Source organism: Motacilla alba, chromosome 3 (genome assembly GCF_015832195.1).
Source record: "Motacilla alba alba isolate MOTALB_02 chromosome 3, Motacilla_alba_V1.0_pri, whole genome shotgun sequence".
Classification (NCBI taxonomy): Eukaryota; Metazoa; Chordata; class Aves; order Passeriformes; family Motacillidae; genus Motacilla; species Motacilla alba.
The window spans coordinates 4,917,676-4,936,817 of NC_052018.1; the positions used below are offsets into that span (position 1 = coordinate 4,917,676).

Consider the following 19,142-nt stretch of genomic DNA (forward strand, 5'->3'; position numbering starts at 1 on the left):
GGGGAAAAAAAGAGGAAAATTTACTTTTTTTTGGCTAATGTTTCCATTACTGCTAAGCTGAGCCAGGAATAAATTCACTACACAAAGGGAGTTGCTGTCTTAAATAAGTATCAAGGCTGGAGGATACAGCAATGAGAAGACAGCTCTGTTATTGCTTTGTGTTTTTATTAAGTCTGGTTTATGAAATAAAATGAGTCTTTTCCTTCAGAAAAATGAACACCAGGAAAAAAAGATCTAGTCTAACCGTGGTGCTCTCCACTCTGATCATATTGTGCTGTCCGTGAATTAGAAGGAACTCTCCTACCCCTAAATAAAACTGATTTAGTTACTGCAACATGTATTTAAAGGTAGTTATAGGGAAAAGTAAAAGGAGAATGATAAAGTGAAACTAAACAAAATAAAACCATGTTGTTCTCTCCAAGATAAAAATAAGTATTTCTTTTCTCTGAGAAACCAGTGAGGTTATTTTAAGAGTAACCAAGGGATTATAACGAACAAATTCCTATAATAGCAACCAGACACACTCAGAAATAAACAAAAAAAAATTGGTTGAACTAAAACTGAGAGCAATTCCCCCGTGACATGAATTTTGTTTACAAATGAACTTAAATAACTCCCTCATAATTGTGTGTAACTGTTATGATTTACAGCAGGTGCTCTAATCAATCACCCAATCACTTTAATTTATAGGGAGCCTCGCTGCATTTTCCCAGTTGTTTCATTTCTGCAAGTAATTGATAACAAACCATACTTAAGGTATGTTTTATGCAGGAGTTAATAAGAGCCGACAGCTGCTACTGCAGCTTCCTCTCGGATCCGCGGCAACACGCGTTTCCGTATAGAAAATATACGCTGAAATTGGGGCTTTCGCTGGTGGGAGAGCCCTGGCAGTCCAGCGGGCATGTTTCAGAGGAGAAGACTAATTGATTACACACCCTCTTCAAGCAGATACTGCTCCACAATCTCCCCTTTCCACTCAATCAATTGCAAAACCAATTCGGCAAATAATAAGGTTCTATTATGCACATATGCCAGCTATTTAGGTAGTTATAATACATGTCAGTTAAGTCATAAAAGCCCTGTTTATTTGCAACATATCTGGAGAATCAAACCATTAGGCTTGAGCGGATATTTAAGTCGTCTGGAGCTGCTAAACAATAAGATCGGGTATCCTAATATATTACCAAGTGCTAACTACTGGGCAATTGCCAATTTTATAACCTCAGTGCATGGAATAGACACAACCGTGTTTCACTGTTTTTATTGCAGATCATTTCCTACTGCCAGACCAGACCCCCACAATAAAAGCTCTATAACAGCTAAAAACCAAAAGGCATGTCGATTTCAGATATACATATTGCTTCGTATGCCTTGTACGTAGTCTCCAGTATAAACAAATTATTTTGAGTGGCTTGACTTCAGGGAATCGGAAAGTGAAATGGATTCCTATTTTTCTAATATTTTTAGTTAGGCACTTTATGCAGCTCATAAAGGTGGTTTCAAATAGTTTGGGAATGGCTCAGACATAGTTATAAAAGAGTTAGAGGCCCGCTCCTGCTTTTGTTGCTATTATTAGGATTTTTTTTCCCATTGATTCTATAGGAAAAGACTCGTTTGTATATCAGAGGCAGTACCAGCAGACCAAAAATTTGTATTTGTATTTTCCCCCTCCTTATACATAAATAGATCTCTTATTTCATGCACAATGATCTGTCTGAGTGAAGCATCAGAAAAAATAGAGAAAAAAAAAAAAAGTTGGATTAACACAGTGCCACCAGATTTTCATGGCTGGCATTTTTTTCCTTGGGACAAACACACGGGCTCTGCGGTTCGAGTACACCTTTACCGTGGCTATATTTAGTGACCAGTTTATCAGGTCACTGTCCAGTGAACTGAGAAATTAAACAAGAGGCAGCAATTCCACGAACATCTGATCTTAGTCCAAACTCACTAAAGAGAGAAGGACCCGTGCAATGCTTAAATGTACCTCACCCCGCTCGCCTTGGCCTTTTGGAGCACTCATTACATTAGTTAACCTTTGAATTATGGATTTTCACGTGCTCGGTGTTTTTTTTCCCCCCTTGCAAATTGCTTTTGGGAAGCAGGCTGGCTCCCTTCCCTGCTATGCTGAGAGCTCCTCAGCTTCTTTTCCTAGCAGTGTTTCCCTGAAAAGGAAGGTATGAACAAGCCCATCAGCTGCAGCCTGATAGCTCGGAACCCATTTGAGAGTCTTGCCAGGCGGTGTAAGCATATCTATTGCAATTTCATAGCTTCAGAGAGATCTATTCTATCTAGGCTCTATATCTTCTGTAAATTACCTAATGCTGCCTCAAAAAAAGTGTTTGCCATGGAATGAATTATCTCTATCTATATCATATCTATATGTTTATCATGGCTGGAGCTTTTCAGACACAGCCCAGACATCAGCAGAGATAACAGAACGTGGAGCTTTTGTGGCTGAGGAGATCTCCACGTCCGTGCGTGCAGCTGCACGTGTCAAATCCCTGCGCGTATGTAAATAAACCCGAATGCTGAGTGTATTTTTAGCCAATGTCAACTTCCCCAGTTGGTCAGGGACTGCCACCACTGCTGAAATGACACAGAATAACACACACGTATCCACGCAGCGTCCCCACCGCTCCTGCTTCACTTTATCCCATTTAGTTCTTGTCATCCCCAGCAGAAACTGTTCGATTTTCTTTCACTCCCAAACTCTACTTGCTGCGTGTGTGTGAGCACTCGCAAATACATCATTCCCCCTTTCAAAATCTTTGCTTTCTCCTTTCTTTTTTTTTTTTTTTCCTTATTTACCTTCTTTGTCTCTTTTTTCCCCCCTCTCCTTTTCCATCCCTTTATCTCTTTTTCTTCCCTCTTTTTTTTCCCTTTCTCTCCTCCTGTGGTTTATTCCAGCCTCTTTGTCATTTCTCCCCCTTCCATTTCTCTTCAGCTTATCAATAAACCGGGAGAGCAACAGTAGCCGCTTGATTTGTTAGTAATTATAAGCATACTGTTCCTGCAAACGGGATCTCTAGATGAGTGAGATCGCTTTAGAACGACAGCAGGAAATGGTGGGGAAATGGAGCATGGCGAAACTCAGCGTGAAGCTTTCAGTTCTTTACATGTTTACAATTTTCTGTGCATATATTAAGTCTTAGGCTTTTTCTTTTTTTTTTTTTTTTTTTCTTTTTTTTTGGTGGTGGTTTTCTGCCGGGCTGCTCGCCACAAACGTGTGAAAATGCGCACAAATGTGAACGCGCCAAGTGGAGACGGGGGTGAAAAAAACTGTTTTGACGACAGTAAAACTAAAGAAATAATAGACTTGCGTCCTGCAAACAGCTGTTCAATAAGGGTTTAAACTATGGCTATCATTTCAATAATCCAGCTGAATAATATCTCAGTCGAACAGTCAGTTAAATTATCAATCAGAAGAAATATTTCTCGTATTTCTTACTACAAAACGTCGTGGGTAACTTAATTACTAATAAACTATCAAACTACTTTCCAAATTTTTACTCTGCCTGGGCTTTAAATGAGTAAGAATTTCTTTGTCCATGCTAACAACAGGACTTTGCTGTAAGTGATGATTCGGTCTGACTCAGTAGCCAAACCTAAAACGTCCGGGAGCAGCGTCTTAGACGCTGAAAATGAAGAGACTCGGATCTTATCTTAATTTTAAGGAACAAACACAAAAAGTGCGCGTTCATCTCGCATTTCCTTCTGTCCCCCTCGTCCCCTGCTCTCCTCCAGCCCCTCTCCCCACGGCAGTCCCCGTCCCCTGAAAGCTGGGACTGAATTTCAAGGTGGAATGTATTCCCTCGGAACTGTTTTGCATTTAATTAAAGGGGATCCTCAGGTTCAGTGGGTAACCCGGGAATAAGCACGGAACCGAGCGGCATTGAAGCAGCATCTCTTGAGCCCCAGATCTATCACCTGAAAAGCTGAGGCCAGAGTGGTTCTCAGTTAATCATTGATCAGCTGTTCCGAGGGGTGGGCAGGAAACTCGTGCTGGATTATTAACAGCTAAAAACAAAAGGTTAAGACACCTTCTTTCATGTGTTTCCCTAAAATAGGAGGAACAACGGAGCATGTTCGCGAGACCTTGAATTAAGGTCTTCAAGTTAAAATGGCCTTTCATGCTAAATCAGATGTGAGTGTGCAGACCATCGTCAGAAACAGCTGAAAGTAAATAAATACATCAGAATAATTTTAAGGTCACTGACTGTGCCCCAGAGTCACAAAAAATTAACTTGGGACTCAGGCCATGTGAGGTTTTGCAGGAAGGCAACTTCTTTCACTATAGAGAGTGCCAAGGAAATTTCAGATGAGCATTTGACAAGGGGACCCGATGTTTTATTCCTGGCAAACCTGGCACGTGGCAAACCTTCTCTTCATTTCAGCAAAAATCGAGAGAAAGGCCTCAAAACGGGCAGCCGGTAAGCTCTGAAAGCTGACTTGAATCTGATATTAATGTTCTTGGTGATTATTATCATCTTGATGATTTATCTGGTTCCCTCCCCCCCCCCCCCCCACTTCCACCACCCAAATCTTAATGGAAGTGGGAGTTAAAGATGATTTTTTAATGTCTCGTTGGATTTTTAGGCTGTTAATGTACCGCATCCTTCTCGTTATTAGTTTATTGATTGTTCATTGACCAGCCCCCTTCAAATCGTATTAACCACCCTCTGCCAGTTTAGATTAGGGGAGTTTAAAAAGCACCTTTCATTATTTCAGCGCCACCACCACCACGGTGGAGCTCAGGCTTGGTAGCTTAATGCTCGCTCTAATGGGGAGCTAAGAGACAAGGGGCCACGGTCCCTGCCTATTGCATTAATAGCTCAAAGGGGGCTAATACAGAAAATTAGCCTTAAACGAGCTCTGGAGATCTCCAAATGAAAGAGCCATTTATCACGCTGGCTACCTTCACTCCACTCGTTTGCTCTCTCTACTGGGAACAACTCATTTCCTCTTAACTAAATTACTTCAGAAATGTCAAGTAAGCTCGGATGGCAAACATAACAAGAGCCTGGGTATATGTAAGCTGTTGTGTGGGATCGATACATGAGGTAAATCAATAGCCGTGTATGAATCCCTATATAATTTCCTTAATATTTTGGCAAACCTTTTGCATAGAGAGATAATTCCCTCTGCAGCCTCAGAGGCCATAAAGGAACAAAAAACAGCCTGAGTGATATAATTAAGTTTAGGCTTCCAGTCCCCATCATACTTTTCCCACTACTTTGCAATGAAAGAATTTTAGGCACTGGACTAGGATGGGGTGGAGCAGACCCCCTGCCACCCTCATCTACCGAATATGAGCCACAGGAGTGCTCTACTGCTCAAAAATCTGTCAATACCTGCGTGTCTGTGTACCTATCCGTGCCATCTGCCTGCAAGAACGACTCACGGAGTTTAAATAACTTGTTCTTGTTTCAAAGTACACCCTCACAGCTACAAACTGCAGGGAACAAAGCGAAATTGATACTGAATGCTGTGCTGCTCCTTCCCTCGTCCTGATTAAATATTGACTGCCACAAATGTGACCTGCTATTTATTACCCATTTCTATTCCTCTGCACCCACGAAACTTGCTGTACAAAAAAAAAAATTAAAATAAAGGAATGAAAAAAATAATACAATATTCCTTTATGCCGGAAAGGTTCTTGGATCTCAGCCTTACTTCTAAGGAAGAAAATGCTGCTACAGTGACTTTTAAAGAGTTGCAAATGCATCTCGGGCTCTTTCTTAGTAACCTCATTTCCAAAGAGCATGTGTCTCCTGTTCATCATGTGTTAACTCAGAGTATCTCTGCTGGCTGCAAATAGGCACAAGTAATCCCACCTAGATGGGACTGGGTCTCTGCAGGCAGCAGCTGCTCCATCTGGGGCCGTTGCAATGCCCACACACACGAAGCACACCTAAATATATGCCTAATGCACATAAAAACCTCCACCTAATACATAATAATTGCAGGCATTCACATTCTAGTGCTACTCGCTGTCTAATTGCACCACCCAGCAGGCACAGGGAATGTCTCCGCTGTCCTCGTCAGCTGAAGGAGGGAGAGACACAGGCGTGCTGTGTGTGGAAGGAAAAAGAGTGGGGGGGGAAGTAAAAAGAGTATTTTGGATTGTGTATTCTGCGAAAGACCATCATGGAACCACCTTAGAAAGGAGTCCCTCGACCACAAATCAAGTGCCAATTAATCAAATGCGCCCAAGAGGGAGTGTATGAGGTGTCAAGAGGGGGTGGGGAAGAGGGAGGAGAGTGAGAAAAAAAAAAAAAAAAAAAGTTAAAAATACAACCAGAAACCATCAGGTTACAGACCTTGAGTATAAACACCAAGAAACATTCAAACGGAACCAAAACAGCAGAAACATCCAACTTTTTTTTTTTTTAAAGTTAAGTAACTTTCTATTTCTTAAAAAAACCCCAAAACTCTTCGACATTTCAATCAATAGTCATAAATGGTGCTGTCAAATGGTCTTCAAGTTTTCATTAGTCCTCGCTCAAATAACCAGACCTTGATCTTGTGTGTGAAAGAGACCGTACATGGATATTTAAATTAGAAAAAAAAACAACCCAAAAAACGCAAACAAACAAACAAAAAACCCCAAACAACCAACAACAAAACAAACAATAAATACACGGAAAGACCTCATGCTGCCTTCAACACATTTTACATAAACACCCTCCCTGTTATTTTGCTTTACATCCTAGAAAATCGTCGCTGTTAAACTATTTGTGCGCATTTGACAAATAACAAGGTCCTGGAGATAAGTGCCGTTGATAGTAAGCATAAGGGACAGCGTTTTCAAACCTCATCTCTGGTACTTAAAATTGAATCTAGAAATAGAAACTCCTTAGATAATTAAAGATAGCTTTCCCTCCATTTGCAGCGTGTGATCTGTTTAATGTCTATCAGCATAACACAACACTAATCGCCAAGCATCTTCCAGTGACTGTCAGAGAAATGTAAAAAAATTAAGCAGCTGCAATACGCCCAAAATGAGTTATTGTAATTACATTTAATTAGTTTAATTAGTTAATTATTTTGCTTACAGCTGTACGAGAGACTGCAAACATTTGTTAATATCACATTCGCTTTAACAGTATGGGGTGATTCTGCAGTTACACTAAATCATGGGCGCATATGTAGAAAGATGTAAAAAATGGGCACGGGGAAGGGGGGAATCTTGGGGGAAGGGGGGAATCTTGGAGGGAGCGGGAAGGGGCTGAGTCTGCCTTTCCATGGGCATCTCTTTCTCTCCTCTCCACGTTTGATTCGCCTGGGAAATGCATTTAAGCCCCAAAGGGAATCAACCCCTTCCCCCATTAAAAGCCAAGGGGTCCCCAGCGAAGAGTATCGGCGGGAGAAGGGGAGGGAAGGGGGCGGTGGAAACTGCATCGGAGCACGGGGTGCCCCATTAGAGAGCATTCGTGTAATTAAACCCTTTGAAGGGCGGGGGAGGCGGGTACATAAACTTTTCCTTTCTCATCTCTTATCCCTTCACTCTATCTGCTGATCCAATCAACTATTCATCTTGCTGCCACGGGTGCCTGCTTCCCGGAGAAATTCATTGCCCCAAAGTCAAAATATATCATGAAGATATCGCTACACAGTAAAAGTTTGTCTAGCTTGTTGGAATAATCCATACCTTTTTTAATGACAGACTGGTCCAATAAGTTCATACCGCTGTTATTGGCATCTTCAACTGACTGTGAATATAAAAACATCACTATTCAAATTGACTGGATATTAAAGAATCACGTACATAAATCATGTCATTCCAAACTGGAGTCCCTGTTATTTCCATTTATATTAATTCACTAGGGGAGGAGGAATTTTTTTATTGTTGTTATTATTATTATTATTGTTGTTGTTGTTATTATTATTTCCCCCAATCGACAAGGAAATTAAATTCTTACAAATTACATAGTCTTCTAATAAAACAAAAGGAGGTGTGAAGCATATGGGGTGCAATACTGGTTTTGTTATCTTATAAAACATAGATATCACATAGACTTCTTTGCATTCCATAAAGCTTTATATTTCTTCCTTTGAAAATGTGGCAATTTGGCAACATCTGCAAGATCTATTGCATGACATAAATGAACACGATTAAGGACAACTTAAATGCTCCCTCCCCTTTCCTTCCCCTCCTCCTTTTTTTTTCTTTCTTTTTTTTTTTTGTTTGTTTGTTTGTTTAACCCTGCTACATCTTACTAATTCAAGGGCCATTTACTTTTTATATATCATAGTTTACATTATGGACTTTTAATTAAAGCCTGAGCCTTTCGGAGTGCAGTGCAACGCCCACATCGTACAGGGGACGAGCAGAAAGAGATTTACAGCTCCCGAGGTTGCTTCCATGTCCTGAATTAGTGGGGACGGGGAGGGAGGAGCAGGAATACACATTATCAAAAGTATGAACCATCAAATTGATTGCCTAGAAAAAAAAAAAAAGTCTCCGAATTTCAAAGCCTTGTTTCTCCCTTTTTCCCCCCCTTTCTTTTCAGCCTGCCGAGGAGCACACCTGTTATTATGGCATTAACTTCTTTAGCAGGGAAGAGAACAAAGACGGGCGCAGAGGACACAGCAAATGTTGGGTTTCACTCCTCAAAACGAAAGTGGGATATACAAAAACCCCCCCAAACAAACCAAAATTACTGCTGAGTCTGCGTTCGGCACAGTAAAGGCATGTCCGAAAAAGAAAAGATGTCATAAGAACAATTTATAGCAGAATTCTGACAGGTTCCGTTTTAGGGTAAATTCTGAAGTAAAGGGGGACCTTTGGGTTTCTTGGCTTTATTGTTTTATCTTTCCCATTACTACTACTAAAGAGCTTGGGTTTTTCAGTGTAATTGCATATTTGGGGAGTTGTCACCTTTTTCCTTGATAAGCAAAGCACCTTTCCAGCAAAGCAATGATTTACTTCACCATGATTTTAACTTTATCTTTGCTATGCCGGGAAGCTGAGCATATTCGGATCCGGCCCTTATCTCCGTCTCTGTGCTCAGCGGAGACAGTCCAGATGGAATGTGGTTTAGGAGAAAATTACATCTCCCCAAAATACGATGGAACAATATCTTCTATGAGAGCTTTCCTTTCATTTTCCTTGAATCCACCCTCAAAAGAGCTCACACACGGAGCGGTGCCTTATGTGCTGTGTTTGGGCATGGCTGTGTCTCTCTCTCATAATCAATAGCCTACATACCTAAAGGGCACAAAATAAAATTACAAAGTCTTCCCTCCTTTCCCTGAGCAGCTCCCAACGAGGGATGATGAGCAAATCCTGCAGCCTGCTGGAGTGCAGCGTGGCGCACCTCGATGGCACAGAAACGAAGGTAAACGTGAAACATCACCTTCCCTTTTTCTTTTTTTTTCTTCTTTTTTTTTTCCCCATCTTTCCTCCTTATCTCACCTTGTGTCTGGAGTCGATGGCTGCGCGCACCCTTGATGCGTGTGCGTGCACTCAGCTCGCTCCATCAGCAACGTGGGTTAGTTGTTGTAGTTAATGAGAAGACTCCTGTCTGATTTTCTATCTAATTACGCCCTCCTGCTGGGTTTTTGTACAGGATATTCGCTCAGCATGCTGGCAGTTAATAGTCACAGAGAGGATCGTAAAGATTTAATTAGGACTGCATGCGGAAACGTGGAAAAACAACTCAGACTTTTAATTACTAGACTTCTTTAGTTAAAAGTGATACCAGGGGTTACTTTATAAGAGACTTGGGTGTTTTGGTGCAACTTAACTTTCCGTGTCTCTAGCTAGTACGTAGTAGCAGCGTGAGTGAGGAGGAGGAGCGGAGGTGTGTGTGCAGGGAGGGGAAAGGTGATGAGTTTCCAGATATACTCGGAAAATCTGGAGAGGAAGATTCCCCTCCCTTCCCTCCTCCAATAATCTGATAACGTGAAGCTTCCTAAGTACTACCTATAACCACCTTATTCAACTTCTGTGGATACCTCTGAGTGAAAACCTTAAAAACTGAGCTCCATGTTTTCCTTCAAAGACTCTACAGAATCTGAATTTCCCCCTCCATTTTTCCGTAATCGAATCCTTTATTACTGTAATCCTACTTTAACCCAGCTGGTGGGAAAAATATCTGGGGGTGCAATGGTGGATTTTTTTTTTTCAGAGTCCCTATCAGATGATGCAAAATTTTGTTCAATAAGTAGGTCTTGGCTTGTCTGTTCCCTGACTGAAGGTTGTAAATCGTGGATTGAAAACTCCTCTCGAGAGGGGCAGCAATAGCAATACAGTGTGTCCTGTTTACAATAACAGAGCGCTATCGTGTTACAATCACTTAATTCTAGCCCTGGACAATGGCTCACACATGGACTGGATTTGGTGTTTATAAAATAACCACTGTTTCTTTCTGTCACGCACTCTCTGTCTCCTTCTCCTCAGCCCAGCCCATTCTCATGGCACATATTTGATCAGACACGCATAAGCTACAGCAAAGAGAAACTTCTTTATCCAACTGTACATCTAGATATCCGTTCAACTCTTTGGACAACTGAAATAAGAAAAAAAAAATCCAGTATTTGAAACCCTTCCTGAAAATTATATCTAGTGATGGTGGAAATGTGCTGAATAAAAATTACAGTTGCTAGAAAAGCTTCCTCGAATCTAGAATAAATCCACGTTAAATATCAAGATGGAAAACTGCCCAACTTCATCTGTCACTAGTGGAGGGACAAGAATAGAAAATGCTGAGTGGCAGCAGCGAGTTTTGGGCTGCTTTCCCTCCTGCCTGCGTTAACTTGAAGTTGGACACCTCTTCCTTCACGTGTTTCTCCTTGGGATACCCTCCTCTCCCTCTTCCCCTCCTCCCCCAACCTGCGAACAAACTTTCAGAAATAAAGGGCCTGTTTCATTTCCTGTTGTCTCAGTACCCCAAACCAGAACCCCAGCCCTGCAGGTCCGCAGCTTCTCCTGTCCCATCCTATCCCCATCCCATCGCACCCACTCTGGCCCCGCCAGCCCCGGCGAGCAGGTCGCGGGTGGCCGCGGGTGGCCTCGCTGCTCTGGGAGCATCGGGGGGAGGCACTTTCCGCCAGTGCAGTGCCCTTCCGCAGAAGGGATGTTTTCTTGGAAAACTGGTGGAGAGCTGCTTTATTTGAGCTCCTTCTTTCCTATTATTTCTTCTCTCCTTTCTTTTCTCTATGTCTCTTTCTTTCCCCATCTTTTCCCCTCCTTTCCCTCTCTTCTCTATCTTCTTTTCTTCTCTCCTTCCGTACTTTCTACATTTTATCTTTTTTTTTTTTCTCTTTTTATCTCTTTCTTTTCCTTCCCTCTCCTCTGTTTTACTCTCTTTCTGACAAAAACACAACAATCGCCGGCTATTCTTTGGGGAAAGTGTAAATATCCAGGCACAAACAGTATCTAACGCCTACCGGCTGCAGAGAGAAAGGAGAAGAGCGATCTGCTTTCTGCATGCACAGAGGTAAAACTCGCCTTGACTTGCAAACCACTTTGTCTGAGCCAGGAATGCGAGACCAGACCTGCGCATCGCACCCGCGGCGGCCAGGGGCTGCCCCCAGGTCTCAAAGCCACCTCGGAAACCCGCAGAAAGCAGCGACCCGACGGTCACTGAGCTCGGAGGCAGGAGCAAATCCAAACAGCAAAATCTTTCTTTTTCTAAAACATTTCGCCCCAGCAAAGCCCGGGGATTTTCCTAAGACAAGCCTCAAGCCAAAGCAATGCATCCTCTCCGCTTCCCTGCCGCTCATTCCTCTCTTGTTCAGCAGCATCCTTTTTCACGGCTATTTTTTATCTTCCCAGCTCCTCTTTTCCCCTTTCTTTTTCCCTTTCTGCGACTCTGAAGTCGTTATTTCGTTCAGTGGTCCATACTTTTATCTATACCAAGACTAAATGCATATACAGATATGATATATGATAAAGAAATTTGGGGGGAAAGAATATAAAAACGCATGGAGGGGAACCCCCAAAATCCCGATTAGGAGAGCCTGAAGCAGGACTTGGACCCTGGAGGCTCCAGCCCCCGCCTCGGGGGTCCCCAGGGGCTGGCCATGCCCTGCTCCAGCAAGGTGCAGACCGCCCCAGCAGCGAAGCTGTTAAGGGTCCTTCTGTTTTTAGGGAATAACACGTGATGGTGAGTTTCGCGTGGGATGGAAGAAAGCTGGGAAATACTGTGCTTTGAGCCCGGCGAAACTCCTTTGTTATCCAAAAGAGGGAATGAAACTATTTAAAATCAGCGCTACCTTACCAAGCACACCTAACAAATAAGGGGGTGGGGGGACGGACAAGGGACTTGTTCCTGATCACCAGTTATTGCTTTTGATTTGGGTTTTGTTTATAATTTCCCTCCCTCTCGGATGAAAAATGTACTAATTCGACAGTTTCATCAAAATCTCTGAACGGCAGGAAATTGGTTGGGGGGAGGAGGGGGAGGGTGGAGGGGAGTGGAAGATGAGATTGCATGGGAAATAACTGGAATTTGAAAAGCCAAGCTTGAACTCTGCCAGCTTTTGAAACACGTGGAATATTTAGAGCAGCATGTCTGCCTTCCCCCTGCACTTTGCTGCTTTGCCATGTAGGGGAGGGTTTATAAAGCAGAGCCTGTGCGTGACGGCGAGGAAATAAATTCTCTTATAAAAAAAAAGAAAAAAAAAAAGAAAAAAAAAAAGAAAAAATAGAGGGAGAGGGAGTACCACAGTTACAAAACCGGTGTGGAAAAAGGATGGCAACCCACAGCAATATTGCTGGAAATCCCTCAGTGACCATTCCTAGCGCAGGGACGGGGGCTCCAGCTGCACTGCCCAGGAGAAAGAAACGCGGTGCCTTACCTGGACCTCCTCCATGCCTGGGTGTCCGATGCCATGCAGAGAAAGGCTGTCCCCCATGCCGGAGTCAAGGCCATGGTGAGCTGAGTGCAGGAGGACATCTGGCCTCCGTACTGAGTGGTAGTCCCGCCTGGGGTCCAGTCCCGAGAGCTGGGGCAGGGCGGCCCGAGGCTGTGGCAGCAGTGACCCGGTTTCTGATCCCACCTCTTGCCTCTGCCTCTGTCCCCAGGGGTGCTGCTGGGGCTGATGCAAGGGGTTTAGGGAGTAGGGGTCATTGACATGGGAGTAAGGGTCCTGGCTTTGGTGGTAAGGAAGAGGCTGGTAGGGGGGTGGGAAGTAAGGCGGCTGGAAATCCGAGGATGGGGTGTGAGAGAGCGGAGGAGCGCTGGAATAGGGTCCCTGCGAGACGGATCCCAGCTGGGACAGCCTGGAACTGTGGCTGGGCACTCCATCATGCCGGTCCTACAAGCGGAACGACATACAAACAACAACAACAACAAAAAAAAAGAGGATCTTTTTTAGAAAAAACTCCTCAGAAACAAAAACAACAAAAATCCCACGAAAAATCAAAAGGGTCACAAACCCACCCCGGAGTTAAATGAAATAAAATAGGATGTAAACAGCTGGAAAGTGGGATTCAGATGTGCCCCCTTCTCCCTCCACTTATTAGAAATGTTCCAATGTTTTGCACCCACGTCGTGTCTATTCCCAGGAACTATCAAGGAGGGGGAAGGGGAGGGGGTGTGAGGGAGAATTGCTAAATGTCATAATTAAAAATGTAGGACTAGTGCTCCAAATACATATACGAGCTGCAATTTCAGACCAGTAGAATAATTCCCAATCCACAGCCCCCTCAAATCAAACCAAAGGGGAAAAAGAAAACATTAAAAAATTAAGAGCACCAAACCACCCGTCTATCCAGACAACCCACCCCTTCTCCTGCCTGAAGTTTCCCAGCATCTGTTTATCCCCTCTGGTCAAGTCCTGTAACTCAAAATCACCAACCCATTTTCACGTGGAAAAGCCCAAAAAGAAAGTTGCACTTCTCGGAAAACTCCGAGGTGAGAAGTTGTTTGAAAATAGACTTGGGAAAAATAATTTAAAAAAAAAGAAGGAAAAAAAAAAAAAAAAAAGAAAGAAAGCCAAAATAAAAATTACAGGCAATCTTTGCTTAAAGGGTGTTTACCCCTTAAAAATATTTTTAAAAAATCAAATAAAATAAAAATGAAACATCGGTATTGAACATCCAGACGCTATGATTTCTGCAGGAACTTCCAGTGTCTTTTGTTTCCTTTTCCAATATTATATTCCGGAGAATGGGGTGGGGGTTAATTGTAATGAAAAGTCTTTGGGGTGTGTGGGGGGGACAGGGGGTGGGGGGAGTGTGTAGAGGCTTCAGAGAAAAGGTGGTAGAGGAGTTTTGTCCAACTCCAACGCACTGAAGCTGCGAGGTTAAAGTAAACAAGAAAAATATCTATTCCACAAAGTGTAGTTCAAACCCCCACAAGCAATGGCACACATGGCTTAAAAAAAAAAGAAAAACAACAAGGAAAAAAAGTTCTTTTTCCCCCTGCTCTCCCCCCCAGACTCCCCTAGCTCAAATCGGGAACACACAATGCAAAAAGGGAGAAGCAGCTGCAAGCCTCCTCCAATTATTGTGCTAAATTACCAAGCCAAAGGCGTTTAAAAAGACAGAGAGAGGGAGAGAGAGACACAACAGATCGAGAGAGAGAGAGAGAACATGCAATTCTAGTACAACATGGATCCAAACTCACCATGGCGGAATAGGTGTGGACTAACATCTGGAAATAAAAAAAGTCTTGTAATAGCTAAAAATAAAATAATGGTGATAATACTAACAATTGGAGGGAAAAAATATCAAGGAGATCTGCAAAGGGACGTGTTGGACACAGGAGAACAGCTTGAGATATTTCGAAGTCTATCCATCAAAAAAAAAAAAAAAGGTTAAAAAAAAAAGGAAAAAAAAAAAAAGACCAGTGCCCCCAAAACCGAGCCTGGAAACCTCTATCTACATATATGATTTACCCCTCCCTCTCGGGGTTTTTTTTCCTCCTTTTTTTTTTTTTTTCTTTTTTTGGTTTTTGTTGGTTTTGGTTTTTTGTTGTTTTTTTTTTTTTCTTTTTGCCTTTGAGCTCCCAAATACAATCCTCTTCAACCCAAGGCTAGGCTCAGACTGCTCCGCTACCCCTTCCTCCCTTTCCTTCTCTACACCGCCTCATAATAATTGATATTCATGACTATTAATATTACACGACTACTTTAAAGGGAGAATGCAGGACCAAATGGAGCGTGAAGCTGGCAGCCAGCTCGAGAGCTCCCCTACTATTGTAAATGACGTTCATTCAGTGGAGAATTACTAGATGTAATCAGACGAGGGGGGCTGGCAGAGGCAGAGTTTGGGGAGAGGGAGAGGGGGGAAAAAGTTTAGCGAGGAAGAGGCAGAACTTCAATTAACTCGAGCGGAGGAAGATGCGGAAAGTGGAGAGTGCTGAGCCGGAGCAAGGAAGCGAGATGAAGCAATGCTTGAGGCAGAGAAGAAAAAGAAGAAGAAGAAGAAGAAGAAGAAGAAGAAGAAGAAGAAGAAGAAGAAGAAGAAGAAGAAGAAGAAGAAGAAGAAGAAGAAGAAGAAGAAGAAGAGGAGAAAAGTATATTTCCTTTTCCTTTTAATATATATATTTAATTATACATTCCTAATGTGAGGAATTGATTGCCTTTGGTGCTTTTGTTCTTGCAGTTTGGTGTTGGGGTTTTTAAGCAAATAATGAAGAAAAAGGAGGCTTTTTTTTTTTTTTTGGTAATTTTTAAAGGAATGGAAGAAGAAACGTGCAGTCACTGCACATACATCTATTTACAGTGAAGATTAAGCCTTTCTGGTGTGTGTTACAGATCATATTTATTCGCAATAGCCAAATAAATACTTGAATCTGCATTGTTGGGCTCCACTTTTTTTTTTTTTGTCTGATTCATCTTTCTACCGCCTGATATGAAAAAAAAAATAATATACGTACATAGATCTCCCGATTTCCACCCAAATGTGAAATGCATGGAGTGAATTCTAAAGGATAGTAAATTTATAGTTTTGAGGCAAAACCAGGGGCGATATAAAACCTTTTTGATGTTGCAGGAACCCGTTCAACTGGACTGTCTGCCATTTCTGTTAAAGTTCAACTTACGTTCCTTCCTAAATAGACTCACACTTCCCAGAGCTGCCCCCCCCGCACTCACACGCACACACACACTTTTGTTTTAAGAACAGATTCAGTTTAAGTGGCTGAGACGCCTCTACCATCGTGTTGTTAATTATACATCGGAAAAAAAAAAAAGAGAGAAATATTTTTAACATAAATCTAGAGGGCTTCAGGACTCACAATTTTTTTTTTTTTTTTTTTTTTTTTGGCGAGGCTGCACGTTACAAAATGCCCTGGAGCGCATCCCCAGGTTAGGATACTCCCTGCCCGCGGCCAAATCCCACCCAACCTCTCCCCCAACTCTTCTCTCCCACGGCAATCTACGAACGTGGGTGTCCGTAAATCCACAGCCCCTTAAAACCCCCCATCAAAAGCAGGGTGGAAAAAAAGCCCTCATCCCTCGGCAGCAGGGACGGGAGATGTTTTGTCGCCTGCTGCTGCGGGCAGAGACAATGGCCGGGCTGTGCCGGGAGATGGGGAGGGAAAAGCAGCGAGGGCTTAGCGGGCTGGGGACACGCGGGGACACGCACACACACACACAGACACACACACACGTGTGTGCTCATTCTCTGCTCCTTCTGCAAATGCTGTTTTCTGCCGATGGTAATTAGCCTGACGGCAGCTTTTGGGAGTGAGACATTTCTCCCGTGCGGCCGGCGCGTCCCCTCCCCGCTCCCTCCATCCCGTCCTTTCCCCGGCCGGGAGCAGCCGGAGCTGTACCTTCCCTCGGTCTCTTTCTGCGCTTTTCCCGGCAGTTTCCCCTCTGTAAGTGCCAAGGCGCTCCCGGAGGGGAGGGCTGCGGGCGGCGCGGCGGGGCTGGGGACGGGGCGGCCCCGACGGCGCTTCCCCGGGGGGCTCCGGCCGCTTCCCGACCGCCAGATCCCCAGCCCTGCCCGGGTGCTGCCCGTCCGCTTCCCAGTACACGTCCGCTGCCCGATCCCCGGCCCCTGCCCAGCAGCCTCGCTCGGTACCCCCTCTCTCCTTGGCGCCCGGCCCCTGGCCGCTCCTTGCCCGGTCCCCGGTGGCTGTCCGGTCCCACCCCGGCTCCTGTCCGATTCCCAGCCCCTAGCCTGTCTCCGGTCCCTGCTCAGTGCCCAGTCCTTTCCCGGCCTCTGTTCACTCCCGGTTCCTGCTCCGTCGCTGATCCCTGCTCGATCCCCAGCCCCTTCCCAGACCCTGCCAAGTCCCTGACCAGCCCCTGCTCGATCCTCGCTCCCTGCTCAGTGTCCAGTCCATCCCCGGCCCTTGTCCTATGCTCCGTCCCTTCCCTGTCCCCGGCTCCTTCCCGGTCCCCGCTCCCTGCCCGGCCGCCTCCCCTCGGAGCAGCTCCCGCTCCGGAGGTGGCGGATTGCGCCCGTCTGAAAATCTCCCCCCATGATCGCCGTGCAAATACCTCCCACTCAATTAAAAAATAGAAGCAATAGAAAAAAAATAGATTATTATTTTGTGGAGCGCCATCCTCACTCATCTTTTCAGTTTTTTTTCCTTTTTTTTCCCCCTCCCCTCGTTTCTGAGAAAATCCCGCACGCCGGTTTAACTTACAAGGAACACACTCGCGGAGCCCGTTTGGGAAAGATCCGGCTCAAGAAACCGTGCAAAATTAAGAAAGGTTTCGCAGTGTTTGAGCTGTGATTTTTTTTTCTCTTTTTCCTCCCCCCCCGGTTTTCTTTTTGACCTCGAAAATAAGGTCTGGATAAAGCTCACAACTTTTCCTGTCCGCGGACTATGCGGAGCTGCCTCTGCCTGTGTCGGTTCGGGTGTGTGAACTCACACACGCACAAGAATGTATGTGCCGCTCAATTAGTGCCAGTGTATGTACACATGCACATCTTATCTGTTGGTGTAGAGGTATTAAAAAGCCGTAAAAAACGTATCCGATTGTGAAAACAAGAAAAAACAATAGTAAGAAAATCCATATTCGGGTTGATCTGAGCTTGGAATTACAAAATAAAAAATAAAAGAAAGAAATGAATCCAGTCCCTGAATACCGGATTGTGTTTCTTTTCTATTTTTTCTCTCTTTAAAAAAATTTTCCTTAACATTTGTCCATATTTAATCGAATTATATATAATTGGAGGTCTAAACAACCAAACTCTTGCCTTTAAGTTGCCTCATTCCAATCCCTAGATCATTTCTTTGATGTTTTAAATCGCATCAAGCAGCTTTTCCATGAAAAAAAATTAAAAAAGTTTAGAACTTGGCATGCTGAATACAAATATGCAAATAAATAAGCATTTAAGCATTTACTCTCTGTTTCCCGTCTCTATATTCGTGTGTGCTGGTGTATGTCTCTATTTCTGCCTGGATGTATATGTAGAGCTATATATGCATTATATAGAGCCGTGCCTGTACCTATATGCTAGATGTATATTTAAATATACATATACTCTCTTACTCATATGCATATTATATACTCACCTCATAGATATCTTCATACTTGACATTTTCAACCAGTTTCCAGAGCATGATGGCAGGCTGTTCTCTAGGAGGTGAGTGCATTCATGTGAAGAGCAGATGTCTGGATTCTCAGTACTTCTCTGTCTGTAATGATCCATCTATAATTGGAAATGGGGGACAGACACCAAATCCGACGTTCCTCTTCCATCGCAACTTATATCTGTTGTCTGAAACAATAGGCTGCAGAAGCCTACCTCAATCGGATAGTAAAAAACATTATCTGTTACACAGTTACATATAGCTACAGACATATATGTGGCTAGATATAGACATATACACACATATAGAGACTTATATGCAGGCATATAAAACATATACATACACAGAGCTGCACCATCACACATTTACACACACAGGCACCCAGACACATGTACATCTCTGAACAGGCAACTTTTCCCCATGTACAGACATATTAGTTGCCACATTTAGATATGTAAATTTTATATATTCTTCCACATGTGGGCACATGGAGACTGCATGTTACACATGTACATGTGCACTCTAACCTGGTTAGTTTGTATGGGAGTGTATTTAAATGCATATATGTGAATCTAGTTACACATTTACACATATATATGTTGGTATAGAGGGATTAAATGCACACATTAAGCAGTGCATACATCTGCTATTTTAGTAGATGGTTGGATGGATGCATAGATAGATAGATAG

At 43.5% G+C, this 19,142-nt stretch overlaps 1 protein-coding gene and 1 long non-coding RNA gene across 10 annotated transcripts in view; one reads left to right on the forward strand and one right to left on the reverse strand.

The window, feature by feature from the left end:
- The window catches only part of TFAP2B (transcription factor AP-2 beta), a 33,774-nt gene extending 14,914 nt beyond the window's left edge, over positions 1–18,860 (reverse strand). For 2 of the 9 annotated variants that reach the window (XM_038133141.1, XM_038133140.1), the window contains exons 1-4: positions 18,435–18,860; positions 14,583–14,609; positions 12,811–13,269; positions 7,655–7,715 (exon numbers count right to left, since the gene is read on the reverse strand). In XM_038133141.1, the coding sequence (XP_037989069.1) occupies positions 7,655–7,715; positions 12,811–13,269; positions 14,583–14,609; positions 18,435–18,515 (628 nt within the window). In that variant the 5' untranslated portion in view covers positions 18,516–18,860. Of the gene's footprint in view, positions 1–7,654; positions 7,716–12,810; positions 13,270–14,582; positions 14,610–16,736; positions 16,981–18,434 lie in introns of those variants that run through there. The other 7 variants (XM_038133142.1, XM_038133143.1, XM_038133144.1 and 4 more) reach the window with 6 other exon arrangements.
- Positions 2–12,794, forward strand: LOC119699517. Its single transcript, XR_005256455.1, has 3 exons — positions 2–4,433; positions 9,266–9,344; positions 10,409–12,794. It is a non-coding gene; the product is annotated as an uncharacterized LOC119699517 (long non-coding RNA).
- Positions 18,861–19,142: the final 282 nt, after the last annotated feature.